Here is an 18,021-nt window from a genome sequence, read left to right as displayed (position 1 = left end):
GTTAAAGCTAGTGAGTTTTTCTCAATGCGTCGTTTCCTTCCAAAAACCACTATTGTTTTGTCAAAAACGAACTTGTCAAATTGCTTGTTGAACTTTACAGAATTATGTCCTACATCCGGCTAATGAAGGTGTTAGATGTAAGTGCTTTCCAGAATTGACTAAAGTGGGCTTTCAGATACTTTTTGCTTTCGAACATGTCTTTCGTACTTAGAGCATCTTCAATGGGCTTTTCGAATTTAGGCTCTCTGAATTTGCCACATCAGCGTTTTTTAATAGCCACCTCAGCATTTTCCAATAGCCACGTCAGTGTTCTAGGGTCTCCAAATTTTAGCTATTGGATGTACTCCTATAGTACATTTTCGTTCTCCAAAAATATTCATATTTTAATATTTTTTTAAATTTTTAATAAAATTAATTTTTTAACTTTTTCGTAACGACTATATTTTTAAAATGTTATATCATAGTAGGAGTTGATGTATTTATAGAGGAAAAATGAAAGGTTTTTTTATAAAATAAATAAATATATATATATTTATTTTTTTAAAAAAATTCAAAAAATAGGTTTTTGTGCTAATATAGCCGTTAAGGCACTGTTTGGCTTAAGGCATTCTTTTGGTCAGCCAAACAATGCCTAAAATGGCTATATATCAGTAGGAAAATTTTAAAAAGTAATTTTTTTTAAAAAAAAAAAACACTTTTCTCTATTTTTGAGAGGAAAAAAAAGGAAAAAATAAAAAAATAAAGAGATCAAAAGAAGCCAAAATTTTGTTTTTTTGCTTTCTTTTTTTCAAGCAAACATGCCCTTAAAAACAGTGTTCTAGCTAAAACACTGTTATGAGCGAGAATAAAAAAAATATAAACAAAAATGATGCGGTCCCGCATGGTAGGCCCGCGACTCTCCAAGAGGGTCGCGATTTTCAGCAACCCATTCCGCGACCCATTGGGTGGGGCCCAATTTTTGGCGATGCTATTAGAGGAGTCCAATAGCGAAATCCGGCCCAGAATAGCTGGATTTGAGACCATTGGACCTACTCTTAGAAGGCTAGAGATGAAAGGGGCATACCCAAGAATCAAAAAAGTCCAATCCCATCAGTCCCGTATAAGATTAGAAAAAGAAAAATTGTGAAGAAAAATGGAATACAGAGCATGAAAAAGAAATAAACTACAGAGACCATAATTAGAACTCTAAAAGCAAATTTTCTAGAGATACAAATAACTAGGAGACAATGTGTCGGCTAATATAAAAGTATGAGAACAATTTATAGATGAATGTATATATAATTGACACATTTAATCATTATGCCATTAATTTTCAATAAAAACGAGTAATGGCGTATTTAGTTATTTAGCAATAAATAAGAAATTACAAAAATAAGAAAGAAAAATGTGATCATAATGAATACAATAGCATAAATACTTACCCTCCCCAAAAGTATAGATGAAGGTACAATTGCATAGATACAAAATATAATTTGAATTGAATAAATACAAAATATGTAAACAATTGATCCGATTCACACTCAAGAGAGACCTCCACAATCACTACTGGGTTCTGTTAGCCCATCCATTGGGCCTCTGCAACCACCAGGATTGCAAATGCTTACTTATGATGAATGCTCATGAGCTCACGACTAACCATATTCGACATGGGAAGTCAAGGACTATTGAAGGCTTCGACCCAAAAATCCAGGATGGAAGAGGTGGTATCCACCTCTGCAAACCTGATATGCTGATAAATCTACACCATCAAAAACATCAGGACAATAACTATAGGTATTAAGCTGGGTATCCTTCTCCTCTGGTTCATATACAATGTGGATTCCTAACTCCTTTACTTGAAATCGGGCAACGCACAAAATCGCTGAAACAACCACTTCATCGCCAACTTCCAACTGATTCCCAATCTTCCAATGACTTGACCATATCATATTTTTCCCGTCATCTGGAATCCCTTCACACACCGGGGTATAGGCCCACTTGACATCCTTAGTCTTATTAATAATACATAAAGGTGTGTAAGGACTTGCATAAACGACGCATACATTCAAGCCTCGGATCTTGAGATTAGGAAGTGAAGGAACATTGAAACATATGGAGGACATTGTAGTACTCTTTTTGCTGAACCAACATGGAACCTCATTTCCAGGATGAAAAATGCTGACTATACCTAGGGCTGCAAATGAGCCGAGCCGAGCCGAGCTTTAGGCTGTTCGGGCTCGGCTCGTTTGTTTATGGGATCAGCTCGGGCTCGAGCTCGGGCTCGTCTTGATTTTAAAAGCTCGGGCTCAGCTCGGGCTCGGCTCGTTTAACAAAAAAAAATAAAAATAAAATTCAAAATTAATTAGTATTCTACAGGCCACAATACCTTTTTCCATTACTTTATCAACTATCATGTAAGCAAAAAGAAAAAGGGCAAAAAAAAAAAAAAAAGGTGCAGTAGTGCAAGCTTTTATGTTTCAAGAACAAATTAAGGGTTAATTTCGAAAAAAAAAAAAAAAAGGACAAAATTGAGCATGAGTGCATTATGCATTTTCTATGAAAAAACAACACATCAAAAAGTTATAAATTCCCATGATAATAATATCTATAGAACCACTGAAACATTGTATATATTAAGTAGAAAAAGAAATCACAGAGGAAAATAAGTTGGAGATAAATTAATTTAGTTACCTGTGGCCATTGAGCATTAGTCTCCATAAATTTAGAAGAAGCAGAAGAAAAGGCTAAACAAAATTGTCTGCAACTGCCTAAAAAATGTTTTGAGGTTGTCCAAATCCATGGAATTAAAGTGAAAATAAAGTTTTGCCAAAAAATTAATTGATGCAGTACCTAATTGATGGCGAGGATAGAGGATGGCCAACGATGATGATGAGGATGGAGGGACAGCGGCACAGACGACGGCGGGAAACGGACGACGTCCATGGCGAAGACAGAGGACCGCGGCTGACGATGACGATGACAGACGATGCGTTTAGATCTGAGAGAGAGAGTTATGGTGATTGAGTTGATAAGAGAGAGACAGAGAAGTAGTTGTGCAGATGGAAGGGTTTTCGTCGCCAGTGGAGTTGATTCGTAACTCGTGAGTGAGTGATAGAGAGAGAGTGACTGACGATGTTGTGGAGAAGAGGCAGATCTGAATGGTGGGGTGTAGTTTTAGGGTTTTTTGATATCTTACAAAATCAACGGATGAGATGGGTTCTAATTTAATGGGTGAGACGAAATCTTATTTAGGCTATGGATCTATGGTGGATTTTCTTTGGGCTAGTAAGTTATAATGCTTGGGCCATATTAATGAAAAATATGAGCTGGGCCAAACTTAAAAATAATATGGACTAAACATTTTAAATGTACAATAAAAACAAATGGGGCTGATATATTTAGAATGGGCCTGATATATGTAACGAGCCTGATACGAGCTTTGTTCACGAGCCTTAACGAGCCCATGTTCACGAGCCTATGCGAGCCGAGCCCAACGTTGCTCAGGCTCGGCTCGTTTAGTAAACGAGCCTAGAAATTAGGCTCGAGCTCGGCTCGTTTGCTTAATGAACGAGCCCGAGCCGAGCCCTTAACGAGCTGAGCCCGAGCTGTTCATGAACAGCTCGGTTCATTTGCAGCCCTAACTATACCGCATTCATACAGTACCTAATCCATACAAATCATCATAACTTCAATTACAATAGGAGAGACAGAGACAAAGACAGAGAGAGAGAGAGCACCTGGATGGGACCAATATTGCGCTGTTCTGTCAGGCGATTGAACAATTTCACCTCAACCTTTCCCATGGATTCCAACTCAACCAATCCCCAATTCTTGATCATTTCTGCATCAATGTTACAAATAGGTTCTAACCTGAACAAGTTCTAAACCTCGACTAGTTTTTCACATCCAAACGCATGCATGGACAGTGAGCTCAATAGATTTGGAAGATTTATCATTACTTCCAGTGACCTACAATCTTCTAAAAACAACATTTGTAAACTCATTGGTAGCTCTGGAAGCAATTAGAGTCTTTTGCACCTTCGTAATTCAAGTGAGTGGAGCATGGTGAGTCCCTTAATGCTCTCTGGAAGGCTACTGATTGGATTTCCCCCTAGATTCAAGTTCTGCAACAGGGACAGGCTACCAAGATCCCTCGGAATGGCATCATCTGATAGATTACAGTCTACAAGACTCAAGCTTACTAATGAGCGTGGCAAGCAAACCAATGAAGAACTGATCGATTCTGGAGATTTTATTGGTCTAGAAACCCAAGATAACCAGCGTGAATTCCATGATTTTATGTAACTACTAGTAGAGGGTGGTAGTTTTTTTGCAACACCATCTGCATGAAGAACCTTTAAAGATTCCATCTCGCACAGCTCTCTCGGCAACTTGGCAAGATTTGAGCAACCAGAGAGGATGAGTTTCTCAAGTGATTTTAGCTGACCAATTTGTATGGGAATATTTCTAAGATTCTTGCAGCCTTTTAGATTTAACTGAACTAGTCTCTCTAATTCCCCAATGGATTTATGAACCTCGATCAAATTTATGCAATCTTGAAGATTCAATCTCACAAGATTAGGGAGTTTTGAGAAATCGGGCGTATTGGTAAGGTTATGGGAATGACTGAGATTGAGGATTTGCAATGATTTGAGCAACTGTGAAAAACAAGAAAGTATAAATATTCATATTAACCCCCAAAGAAAATAAATTGTTCTATAAAAAAGTTATTAAAAAAAACCAAGAAAGTTAGTATCATACCTTTTTTCCATTCCAAAGTTGTTTTAAGTTATTGTTACTCAGGTCAAGAGCAACCAGGCTCTCCAGAGGAAATTCACTGGGTATAGATTTTAAGGAGAACCCACGCCAACACAACCATCTTAACTTCTTAGGAAATTCTTTGTAGTCTCCAGTTAGCATTACATTATTGAGCTGGAATAGTCTTAATTTTTGCATCCCTAAAAATGCATCAGTATTCAAGCCTACTTCATTTGATGTGGAAAATGATTCTGTTGAGGCAAAGTGTGTGGGGGCCCATGAGAAGCCTAGACGGCGGCGCTTTGATGATTTGCTTCCAAAAGGCAATGTTAATTTGTCAAGAAAATCTTCAGAACGATGCCTTTTTGAATTATATAAACCAAAGAAATTCTTAGCAAGCCGATCTTGCTCATATGCATGCAAATTTAGGATGAGGCCTTCGATTGTTTCCGTGCCCTGATAAGCGAGGTTGATAAGTAACAGAACAGCAAAAAAATAAAAACAGACATTAGAGGGGTGTTTCTTACTGATTTTTCTGTTAATACATTGAAAGCATCCTTATGATGCCATACTCTGCTGCACTTCCCAAGTTCTTTGGGTGATTCTTGCCGGACAATCTCTCTTCCCATTTCTTGAATCAATTGATGCATTACTATATTGTTATTTTCATCGATTGTTAATAGACATCTATCGATGAGATTCTGAATCCCAGCCTTTGTTTAAAAATCACATTCATCTAGTATTGTAATTATAAAATCTAGGTCCTTTCAAACAAAGAAACAAGAAATGTAAAGAAATAAATTTTTGTCATGGTCATCTTGTAAAGAATCAAAGCTTATTTTGAGCTTTTTTAGGATCTGGCTGTCAGGAATTGCTTCCAGTTTCTTTATTGCACTCTCCCACACAACTATGCTTCTTCCGGATAGAGAAGAACCCAAAATTTGAAGAGCTAAAGGATGCCCACCACAATACTGTACAACCCTTTTTGTGTGCTCCATATAACCTACAATGGGATGGTCTTGTCCAAAGGCATGCCAATTGAAGAGTTGAAATGATTCATCATTAGTCAAATCCTTAACTACATGTTGCTTGTGCAGTTCATGTGCCTTCAGCAATTGTTCATTTGTAGTTGTTATGATAATTTTACTTCCTCGTTAAAACCAACTCCGCATTGCGAGTACAACATTTAATTGGTCTCAGTCATCCACATCATCAAGAACAAGTAAAATTCTTTTGCAGCAAATAGCTTCTCTTATCTTTATGATTCCTTCATCAACATTGCTAATTTTTATTTATTTTCCCTTTAAAATATGTGAAAGAAGTTGTCTTTGTAAGCAGAGCAGACTACTGGGTTCTTCTGATGTTTCTCTTACATTTGCAAGAAAACTGCTACCTTCAAATTTGTCAAAGTTCAGGTTATACACAGTTTTTGCAATGGTTGTTTTTCCTATTCCACGCATCCCACAGATTGCCACTATCTCGACTTCGTTTGATCCATCTTGCAACCACAAATTAATATCTTTTATACGAAAATCTAATCCAACTGGGTATGAACAGACACTCAATATAGTGCGATTCAATTTGCTGCCAATATCTTTAACAATTCCTTGAATAAAATTTAACTCATACCTACAAATTGCAAACTCCTTGTCAGCTGAAATGAATCAAGGAGTAAATGAAAACGCAAACAAGAGATAATAATGATTTCTTGGATAAAAATTGACTCGAACCTCTAAATAGCAATTGGAATAGGAAAGGGAACCAAAAGAAAGAAAACAAATATGATGTATGTTGAAATGAATCAAGAAGTTAAATGAAAATGAAATATATGTGTATATATATATATATATATACACACACAATAAGTTTCATGTTTAGTTTAGCCACTACCACTCTAATATATTCATGCAGCATGTTAAATATTGTAAAATCTTGAATTAATAGAATTACAGTCAGTGATTGTTAAAAGATATTTATTATAAAGGAAAAAAGGTATTTGTAGCAAAATGCAAGAATATCCACGAAATTCCGAATCTAGCATGAGAAAGGAATTTCAAGGGTTTCTTATTGTTCACAAACTAGAACAACATTCCATTCTTAAAGTTTAATCTTCTAATTTCTATTTATTAATTATTGACTTTATTCTTCCACGTGATTTCATGTCATTTAAAACATCTAGATTTGATTTATTGAAGCAATTTAAATTCATGTTTTTAAAGTAATATATATAGAGAAAAAAAAATGTTAGTCCTACAATTTTGGATACATTTTCCATTAGTCTCTTTCAAAAGTTAATCTGAAAATTGGTCTTATTCTGTTAACCAAACCATTACTCTAATGAGTACCAACTATTGACAGAAGAGAGTTAACAGACTTAGTAAATTGATTAAGTATCTAAAGCTGTTAAGATTTTGTGACTCAGGACCAAGCCTATTGGCCTTAAACTACTTTCTGGACTGATCCAATAAATATTATCACACCGAGGCCCACGCCATAGGTTGAAGTAAAATCAGGTTATTGGGCTTTAACTTTGATCCATGCTCCGGGCTTGTAATCGAGCTCAACTATAGGCCTAAATAGGGCTTCAACCTATCACAAATTGAGTTAATTTGAACCAATAACATCCGGACTAAGTTAATTCAGACTGATAACAGTCCTTTATTGAGAATAATTATTGAAGATTTAACGGTGGAGAAAATCTTCAATAATAATTCAGGATACATAAATATATAAACAGACAATTGTCTTTAATAGTTAGTAAAATATGGTACAGGAAAAAGGCGGGCAAAGAATCGTACGAGTATAACCGATTTTTTTTATAAAAAAATACGTTACAAAAGTTAGGCTTAAAAAAACGAAAACGTAAAAATAGGAATACGGATGTATCATACGTTGTATGGACTAAAAATTTGACTATACACATATTATTTTCTTATACTTATATCATAACTTTGTAATAAAGAACATCTATAACAATCTACAACCATCTATAAAAATCTATGATTTTCCAAAGTTAGAAACTTACAGCATTACACAAAGTATATATATATATATATATATGTATGTTTCATTGCTTTGATTAAACACCATATATTGATATTGGAGTGACAAACATAAGGGGTCTAACAAAAATAATATAAAATTAATAATAATAATAATAAAAAATAAAAATAGAGAGATAACCTGTTTTTTGCCTTCAACGTCGAAGGGTCACACCTTCCCATGACTGTACAACAAAGAATGATTATTTTGATGGGATAATGACTATTCGAAACTGTTTGTGGGTTAAAGAAGGTGTTTGAGAAAAATACACGTGCAGGAGAAGAAAAAACAATTAGGTTATACCCAAAATAATAAAACCACTAAACGTATTACATACAAGAGGAATTAAACAGCGACTCAAACGTATTAAACGCGTTACATACGCGGTGGTGGAAAAAAACGCATATTCTACCGTATCTTTCAAACCTGAACGGCAAACGGAAGTTTTTTCCAAAAGAAACAGTACATACACGTATAAGCGCGAATTTACTAACTACTTATGATTACCTACAAAAATATATTTGTAAATTATTAATTACAAATATATATATATATATATATATATATATATATGTGATTAATAAGGTTTTTTCCGGTAATTATATATGATTTATAAGTTAGTATTAGTATACTTATATACTGAAGTGTATATAATACTACCAATTATCATTTATTAGGTTTTGATGTAAATATTTAATGTTATTATACTTGTTTCACCATGTTGATCTTAAACAGTGATAATGGGTTGGAGGAGATCCGGTGTCTTAATAACTAATTGTAAAAGCACACCATATGACTTTAAGACTGCATTGTCTTTATAATAAAATTAAATTAGGTTTTTTAGAAGCATGTCCAACCAAAAGAATCGAACACGTCTTATGCCCATGTTGAAACAATGTAACATCGTACATGGGTACTTCACCAACTTTTAAAGACTCCATGTAACATAGTTTCGAACATCTCAATAGAAGACTGTTTGGCAACATTGAAAAGAGCGCAACGACTCTTTTAACAAAGGCCAAATGGTCCTTTGACTCTTGGAGTTCGAAGCATTTCTTATATTTTCTCTCTTTCCCTGTCCACCCTTCCATTGGCTAGGTAGCCATAATCAAGCCAAATTCAGCTGCATCTAGAATGAGATCAATTGTGCTTTAACCCAATCCGGACCAACATCAACACCTAAGTTCCGGCCTATTGTAACACTCAATTACTTAATTCATCAGATTTATCCTTTGGAATTATCCAAACAGGGTCTAAATATAAATACAAAAACTACTTTTCCTTCTTACAAATTTTCCTAGCTCGAATAAGACAGAAGTTCCCTTCATACTCCAAAACACTTGTGCGAATAGATAACCTTGTATGGGTAAACGTTGGCTAACAAGAGATATATGTATTGTTATATATACATTCTCATGATCTAAGGCAAAATCTCTACTCTCACTGGGGTTTATGGAAGCAAGGAAAAACTCTCTTTCCCCGTCCACCCTTCCATTGGCTAGGGAGCCATAATCAAGCCAAATTCAGCTGCATCTAGAATAAGATCAATTGGGCTTTAACCCAATCCGGACCAACATCAACACCTAAGTTCCGGCTTGTTGTAACACTCAATTACTTAATTCATCATATTTATCCTTTGGAATTATCCAAACAGGGTCTAAATATAAATACAAAAACTACTTTTCCTTCTTACAAATTTTCCTAGCTCGAATAAGACAGAAGTTCCCTTCATACTCCAAAACACTTGTGCGAATAGATAACCTTGTATGGGTAGACATTGGCTAACAAGAGATATATGTATTCTTATATATACATTCTCATGATCTACGGCAAAATCTCTACTCTCACTGGGGTTTATGGAAACAAGGAAAAACCCTATTTGAAACACCTCTGCTCTTCAATTATTTGTGTAGTGTCCTGGATTTTTCGGCATTTTTCTTTTTTATACATATTTATTATTACAAAGCATCAGTTTACGTGCCACATGGGTTCCGAGGGTCGTTTAGGGAATTTCTTCGAAGTTAGAACTCTTAGAAATGCATTATGATGCGTTTCACCATTTTTGGGTTTTCAGGACCGAGAGGTCCCGTGTGGGCCCAAGGCCTGATTTCCATGCTCGGGAATCTTCCCAACTTCATTAGTATCTTAGAAATGCATTATTGGTGTAATTATATGTATGTACATGTGGGTAGATATTTGTTATGGCATGGTGGTAGTTGTAAATACACTTGAGGGGTATTATGGCAACTTTGGTAGTCAAAGTGGGGACCACCATTTGACCAAGTTGAGATGAAAGGACCAAAATCTGAAAATTGGTCTCATTCTGTGTCCTATCTCTCTCTCCATCCAAGATTGGAAGTAGTTGCTCTAGGATTTAAGCTTTGTGGTAGAAGGGAAAGTTGCTCTACACTTTAAGAGCATCATTTTGGTACCAATCTTCAGAGAATTTGGACATTTTCGTTTTTGGAGCACCTAGGGCTTTGATATTCATTTGAGGTAGGGGTGTCTAACCCATAAGCCTTTGCCTCTTAGTTAGTTCTCTTAGTTTAAATTTCACCTTTAAGCATGTTAATTTTGGAAAATCATGATTATATTTGCCCTAGTTGTATTTGGAGTTCATAATGCCATGTTTAATGTAGTTAAATTGGGGGTTTTGATGCTTACTTGCTTAATTGCCTTATTTGTTAGTAAAATGTTGAAATGGAAACATGTTTATAACCATGATGTTTATATGCAAGAATGTGTACTTGCTTTATCATTGAAAAGTGTGAAACCTTGATCTTCTTGTTCAATAATGCATCGTCTACACCATGCCTATTTAATATTTGATAAAATGTTGCTATGGATGGGAATGCTAGATTTAGTGAAAATAGCATGATTTCTTCGTCTATGATAAATACTCACATATGATGAATTAATGAGAGGGAGTACATGCCGGGTAGGACATATATAGTTGAACTAACTATGCCCCAAATGGTCGTCGGTGAGAGGTGAGGAATAGTTAGTCAATTTCGCCTCGATAAAGTTGGTTAGCGATTTTGGTGTGGGTCGTGTGAGTTTGGGACAGTGATGGGGTTGCATTTCATAGTAAGGTCCATGGTCATTGACATTGTTAACTATATCATTTATGAGTTGATTGCTCCGAATGGTGTGTTTCCTATGATCTATGCTCCCCACTAAACATGATCCCTATATCCTATATACTTCCCTTTCTTTGGGTGTTTAGCTCATGGGAGCTTAAAGTTTATTAATATTTTCAGAGCACGGGAAAGAAGTGGTGGATGATACACCTCCACAAGCTTATAGAATTGGAGTTGCTTCATTATGACATCTTTTGTATCAAGACTCGTATAGGAGGACGACCATTTCCCGTCTATTGCTCACTTTGTACTTTTGATGTATAAGGATATATTTGAGGCCATAGTGGTCTTAGTATTGTAACCATATTCTTTTGGACAAACTTATGTATATTTGATAATCCCCCATGTAAGAGAAATGGCATTGAGACTTAAGGACTACCTTTTGAAGTCTCAATACAATTTCTCCTCCCTCTCTAGTCTTAATCTTACATACAAAATGTAAGAGGAGGCATGCGATTGAATTTTAGTATGTGTATGAAATGTTTTTTTCATTACCTCTATGATTTGAGCATGTTTTGAGTCTTTTGGGACACGTTTCAAACTACTTTTGAGGCTTCACTTCATATAATGAGGTAGCCAAATGCCTTAAGACGCTCAAACAGGGCTGTTTTGGCTCATTCTGGGACAAATGCGCTCAAGCCCTAGTCCCTCGTGTGCTTGAGCGCAATCTGTAGTGCTTTTTGCACATTATGCAGCAAATGCACTTAATCCCAATCCCAAATGAGCTTAAGCGCACTTTGCAGAGCAAGTCTAGATCTTTAACGCTAATTTCAAATGGCCATAACTCCTTCGTTTTTAATTCAAATAATGTCAAATTTGTGCTCAATTTTAATGTTTTTAAGTCTACTTTTCAATTGACTTGGTTTCACTCAAATATTTTAATCATAGAAGGAGTTATGACTGTTTAAGTTAAGCAATGTCAGGAAGTTCACTAAACTAAGAATGCGATATGTTTGGAAACCATGGCCACAGCCACTAGGACTTTGGAAAAGCTGTTAAACACCTAGTATAATGATCAATTATCATTAGTGCACCCTTATAGCTTGCATAAGAGTTGATTAATGCTTATTGCACCTTGGATTCTTCCCTTGGGCTTGGTTAAGAGCCCGGTCCGTATCCTTTCCAGTTCATGATTTGGATCCTACCAATTTGGGACGTGACATTGTGTGACTGTGTCAATTTCCAGACAATCTTATCGTCCAGAAATTACAAATGGAAAGTGCATGATTTTTTGCTAACACAGAGACTATCTGGAGAACATTGCTTTAAGAGATGTTCTACCAGGTAAATCCCTTATAGATCATATGTGTATATCTCTTAGTCTAAATAACTTTTCGCTATTTAAGGCAATTGGGTGGGATAACTTCTTGAAGCACTCAACCCTCTACTTTCCCACCTTTATCAAGCTTTTCTAAGCACACTTAGAATTCCCCTCTGAAAATTTTTGGATTGGAACCTGGAGAAATTAAGGCTTACAAACCCCATTGTCATTTCACTGGGGATGAGACCATGTCTGAAACCCATCTTCTCTCCGGTCATCAACTGCCTTTGCAAGTCAGACTTGTCCATTACTTTATTGCTCACACTATTCTACCTCGTGAGCACAATCCTCACCTTGTCACACAAAGGACATCTTTGTACCCTGGTGTGTTCTCACTTGGGGAAAACTTAATTTGGGCTTCTTAAACTTTGAACACGTGAATAGAATCAAGTCTTTACCCTATGGAATGGCACTAACTCACATCCCCGAAGGACACTTTCAATGAGAGAACAACCAGAGACATGGGGTATCAATTTGTCAATGGTCAATGGATTCACCTGCCAAAGCTCTTCCCTAGCCTGTCATTTCAGTCATCGCCAACATTCTCCATCGCAAATCAGTTCTTGACTCGCTTCATCTCAAGGTTGATAAAATGGTGGTGGATATGCCCAGTACTTCAACTCATGGAGTTCATAGTTTTTTAACTCCTCCACATGCAATATCTATCACCCCCACTTTTTTACCTCAAGGCCACCTTAGTCCATTCTAGTCCCTCTATTTTTTATACATCTTTTCTTTTTCATGCTTTTAAATAGGAATCCTGCAGTCAAATCTCTAAATAAGGATTATAGTATGCATGTTAATCGGTTAGATTCTTAGTAACATTAGTAGTCTCATATCACAAGTTTTATACATAACATCCATTAGCAAAGGACCACTATTACCAGAAACATTGAAATAAGACAATAACATAACTTCACATTTACATTTCAAATGCATATTGGGTAGCAATTTTTTATGTGCTCAGGTTCTTTTAACTATTTTCTGAATTGTGTCAAACTTTCTATTTCTAATTGATACAAAGGATAAAACCTTTTTTATCATTACTTTTACAAAAAAAAAAGAAATTAAATAAATATATAACCACTAAAATGACTAAATAATCAGTAAAAGTTAAGTAGTAAATTCTCCTGAATAGTTTCTATAAAATTCAGAATGATACCTACACAAACAAAAAATAAAAATTCTAACCACCAAATAAATAATAAAAAATTTCAAAATGATTTTAAAAATGTTAATAATGTTTAGGAACATTGCATCATGTTTTAAATAATATAATTTAATAAAATGAAGGGATAGTGATAGAAGCATCCAAAGACATGCAGCTAATGAATTGAGTAATGTATATTCAATTCTATGATCGCTTGAACCAAATGATGTCAAAGAAAGGAATTAAAGGAGCTTACTCATCTTTTAAAACCGATCCAGACAAATCTGCAATTTCTCTTAAAGCTTCCTTCCACCTCGTTATCTTGTTCATTCCTTCTTCTTTTCTTTCATTTGACTCCGACTGCAATCTCTCTTCGTGTTTTGCAAATGCTTCCCCAAAACTTCCCTTTAGCCACCTTAGATCAGATGGATGCACATGGTAGAATACAGGTAGAATCATATGACCAACACTCTTCTTGCGTTCAAGGATCATTAGAAGTTCATCAAGGCACCATGTTGAAGATGCATAGTCTTTTGAGAAGATAATTATTGAAATCCTGGACTCTTTGATTGCCTTTATCAGTTTTGAGGAGATATCATCTCCTCTCCCAAGCTCATCATCATCCCTAAATGTGCGTATTCCTGCATGTAGGAGAGCTGTATAGAGGTGATCGGTAAAGGTCTTCCGGGTATCTCTGCCTCTAAAACTCAAGAAAACGTGATAAGAACACCGGGTAGAGGAGGCTTCTTGGGATCCCATAGCAACCATCGAACAAAGATCAAGGAGTTCAGTGAAAAAGTGCTATAAACAATCTGTATAATCACAACACAATCAATATTTGTATATAAACGATGTCAATCAATAAAAGGTAAAGTGCAAAAAGTACCCCAACTATATACAAAATGTGCAGGAAACATTTTGTAGCAAATTGCCCCTGGTCAACAATTTTGGGCAATTTTTTTTTATAAAAACCCCAAAATACTGGGTATTTTACATATTTCAGCCTTTAGTTGTTTATAAAAGCTCCAAAAACCCCAAAATTTTTACAAGAACTCCAAAATACCCAATACTCAATTTTTTAAAAAAAAAAATTCAACTTTTTTAATTATAAAAATCCCAACTTTTTAAATAAGTTCTATTTTTGTTTTTATTGTTTCAAGGGCATTTTAGGTATTTTAGTCTTCAAATCGAAAAAATATCCTTATTTGCTCAATTTAGAAAATTTAGGGATTTTTTTTTAACACCATGGGGGTATTTGCATATTTTGTATATAGTAGGGGGTTTGCACTTTACCCATAAATAAACAAATATACTGAAACTTTGAAAAAAGCCAAAAATAAAAAATAAAAAATAAAAATAAAAAATAAAAAATAATTTCCTATATATTCCCTACATAAGGAAAATGCTATATATATACATATAGAGAGAGAGAGAGGCAGCTTAATAAATTATACAAAGGCAAGGGTTTAATGGGAAAAACATATTACAAAAAGTGCAGATAATAACAAATGCTGTAAATTGGCGTGACAAAGAGTTTAGCCTAACTCAATAACTCAACAAAATATTGTCTCAATTATTTGATCACCAGAACCAGTACTCTCTTTGACATAATCAACATCATCATCATCAATCTTCCAAGCAATTAAACAATCAATCCGATGTGTGTGTGTATATATATATATATTATTGGTGTTTCTTAACCTTAGAATCTTAGATCTTTCAAAGCATATAAACCAAGATAAAAGAGCTAGGTTTAAGAACTTACATGTAATTAACTTATTGGTATTAAAGATTCTTGTAAATAATTAACTTGTGAGGATGAACAATGGGTCTTTCAAAGGTGAAAAAACATTACCTGTAATTGCCGAAGAAAGATCCTTTCCAGTTTTGTTGATTGGAAGAAGAGAGGAGAGAGAAAGAGAGAGAAAGAGAGAGACTGGTGAGCAAGATTAAAGAGGATCAAGATTAAAGAGTAGTGAGAGAGTAGAAAAAGAGAGGAGGAAAAATAAATAAGCATAGGTGGCATCCACTGAACGAAGCTTCCTTGGAATTTCTGGTGGGAAAAATTCTTGACTCTCTGAGTCGTGGCAAGTAAATGAGACTTCTATTTTTTCAAATTTGTCGGCCGTTTTCTTCCTTTCTTTTCACTTCAACGGAATAATGCTATGTTCGATACGGTGGGTGGGAATAAAATGAAAGGATAATATTAGTCATAAGAAAGGAAATAAAAAAAAAAAAATGATAATTTTAATTCCCTATTCTTAGTTGATTAATAAAATAATAATAATAATAATAATAATAATTATGTTTAGGAAATGAAAGTATTTTAGTAAATTCATTATTATGTCCTTTTATATTTTAAAATATAAATTTATAGGTCCAAATAAAAAAATAATAATAATAATAATTTACAAAATCTGAAGTTCAAAACTCATATATTTCAGTTTATATGTCTATCTGCAATAATCTAAAGTTCAAAACCTATTACCTATATCAAAGCCCATATCAGCTTATCATTTCAGATTGGTCAAAAAATCAAAACTTATATCTTTTAGTTTCCATCGCCAGCTGCTCCAGTTCGGGTTCGCTGTTCGCAAGCTTCTCCAGTTCGGGTTCGCTGTTCGCAAGCTTCACTGGCCCGCCTTCTCTCAACTCTCTTGCCCCCCTCCCTCTGTAAGTGCTAACTTATATGTATACATGCCCTAAAATCAAGTGTAATCTTGAGGGTAAAATTGGCATCACAAATGATATATCAGGCCCATGCATCACTTTCCTTCCATTTTCTCCCATTTTTGAGAGGATAAGGAAGTTACTGTTTCAATCTATTGATAACCTTCCAAAGCCTTCCCTCTCCTTTCCTTCCCTTTCAACTATTTTTGCCAAACACAATTTTTTAATCACTTTTTATCACCTTTCCTTTCAATTCATTTCTTTTCCATTACACCAAACTGACCCTAACATTTGGAGGAAGTCTTCCCCTCTCTCTCATTTTTTTTACTATATATATTTTTTTATACGCCCTCCTCTTCTGCTTATTTCCTCTTTCCTTTCTTACTATTTATTGTTTTTCTTCATTTTATTTGTCTTTTCTAGCTTTTCTTTCACTCCTTTTGTTGATTTTTTTTTTTTTTTACATTAATTTATTTAAAAAGAAAATTCAGCCATTGGACTATTTGATAAAATATTCACACAAGCCATCATCTGATGTTGTGACAACCATATTCCCATTATGAAAGGAATAGTCTTTAGCATTCTTTTTTTATCTTTGTCGCTCATATAATTAAAGGCGAATTTGATCCCATTCATCACTTCAATGAGTTAGGAGCATTCGATTGATTTTTTAATTCATACTCATGTATAAATCTGACCAATAACAAAATTTTAACTCACACATGTGAGCAGGGAGAGAGCCAATGAAGACCTAGCCCCATCCTCTATAATATATAGTAATTTTTAATATTTTTTCTATATATATATAAAAAAAAAATTATATAGTGTCCCCCCTAAATTTTGTGATTTTTAAAATTATCCCTTTATTTTCTCTTTTTACTCTTCAAATTCCTTAAAAGAAAAAATTAAATTTTCCTTTCTTAATTGAAACTTTTAACTTTTTCCTTTTAAATCCTCACATTTTTCTTTCCTTTTTCAATTTTCACTTTTTAAAATTCATCTTTTTAATGTGCATATTTGAATAAAAAAAAATTTCTTCTTCTTCTTTTGTATTTTGTATTTGTAATGTTTATATATATATATATATTGCACGGTGCCCCTCCTCACTTGAAATCCTAGCTTCGTCATTGCATGTGAGCTGAGATTCGTCAAATGTGATACAATCAAAGGCGAACAAAAGGGTGGGCAAAGGTGGGCTGTAGCTCACCCTAAAAAATTATATATATTTTTTACATTATTAATATTGGCCGAGACAAAAAAAAAAAAATTTAATAGTATAAGCCCACCAAATGAAACCCAAGTCAACTCAGCCACCATAGTAAAATAAAGGCCCAAACTAAATAAGCGCAGATTGATTCGTTTTGTGTTGACTTTTCCTGTTTCTACAGCAACTACGGAGAGAGCATTTTCAAGCATGAAACGTATTAAAATAACGATGCGTAGCAGGATCGGAGATGAATTTCTTGCTGGCTGCATGATCATCAACTTTGAACGGTAGCTTGTTTGGAAAATTGACTTGGAGTCTATTATTGACTAATTCGAGTCTTTAAAGGCTCATCAAGCACAACTTAGATAGATATTTTGTAATATTTGAATTCAAATGTTCATCTATATAATTTTATTTTTTGTTATTATTATTATTATTATTTTTGCTTAAGAAAATTTGTTATTAAATTTATGTTTAATATTAGCCCACCCCAACGAAAAATCTTGGATCCGCCCTTGGTTGCAACACGTACCTTACACTACACAAAATCTCGACTCCACCTTAACGAAGATTCAAATACTGATCACTTTGCATGTCCTTCCCTTTCAATTGATTTGCAAACTTCCAATTGATACAAAAGCCTCCACCATTACAACCTCCAACACTCCGTCCCCAGTTCTTGAATGGTAGCATAACCTTCAATGGGATGGACCATCGAGTCTCCAAACTGACCGAATGGAGGCCTGTCCTTATT

At 34.6% G+C, this 18,021-nt stretch overlaps 1 protein-coding gene across 3 annotated transcripts; it reads right to left on the bottom strand.

The window, feature by feature from the left end:
- Positions 1 to 2,001: 2,001 nt before the first annotated feature.
- On the bottom strand, positions 2,002 to 15,524 carry LOC132300509 (disease resistance protein RPV1-like). Of its 3 annotated transcripts, XR_009480453.1 has the most exons (7): positions 15,246 to 15,524; positions 13,647 to 14,202; positions 7,921 to 7,963; positions 4,741 to 6,235; positions 3,717 to 4,637; positions 3,627 to 3,642; positions 2,002 to 2,167 (listed from the first exon to the last, which is right to left on the bottom strand). XR_009480453.1 is itself a non-coding variant. In XM_059797619.1 (4 exons), exons 2-3 carry the CDS (start codon positions 14,156 to 14,158, stop codon positions 6,030 to 6,032), a joined length of 849 nt encoding a protein of 282 aa, XP_059653602.1. In that variant the 5' UTR covers positions 14,159 to 14,202; positions 15,246 to 15,458; the 3' UTR covers positions 3,665 to 4,637; positions 4,741 to 6,029. The 3 variants fall into 3 exon arrangements, 1 of the variants encoding a protein (XP_059653602.1); XR_009480452.1 differs by lacking the exon at positions 7,921 to 7,963 and having other exon boundaries at positions 4,741 to 6,366; positions 13,647 to 15,519; XM_059797619.1 differs by lacking the exons at positions 2,002 to 2,167; positions 3,627 to 3,642; positions 7,921 to 7,963 and having other exon boundaries at positions 3,665 to 4,637; positions 4,741 to 6,366; positions 15,246 to 15,458.
- Positions 15,525 to 18,021: the final 2,497 nt, after the last annotated feature.

This window comes from Cornus florida, unplaced genomic scaffold (assembly GCF_030987335.1).
Source record: "Cornus florida cultivar Cherokee Brave unplaced genomic scaffold, ASM3098733v1 CherokeeBrave_3.0.0_Hap2_Chr03, whole genome shotgun sequence".
Lineage (NCBI taxonomy): Eukaryota > Viridiplantae > Streptophyta > Magnoliopsida > Cornales > Cornaceae > Cornus > Cornus florida.
The sequence above is the reverse complement of the archived record's forward strand: the minus strand, read 5'-3'. Positions and strand labels throughout refer to the sequence as shown.

What these genes read in the sequence shown, in the direction of transcription:
- LOC132300509 (XM_059797619.1), bottom strand. Translation starts at nt 14,158, where the DNA reads ATGGTTGCTATGGGATCCCAAGAAGCCTCCTCTACCCGGTGTTCTTAT. An exon ending in GGATCGGTTTTAAAAGATGA is followed by an intron (nt 6,367 to 13,646) that starts GTAAGCTCCTTT and finishes TGCAATTTGTAG; the next exon opens with GTATGAGTTAAATTTTATTC.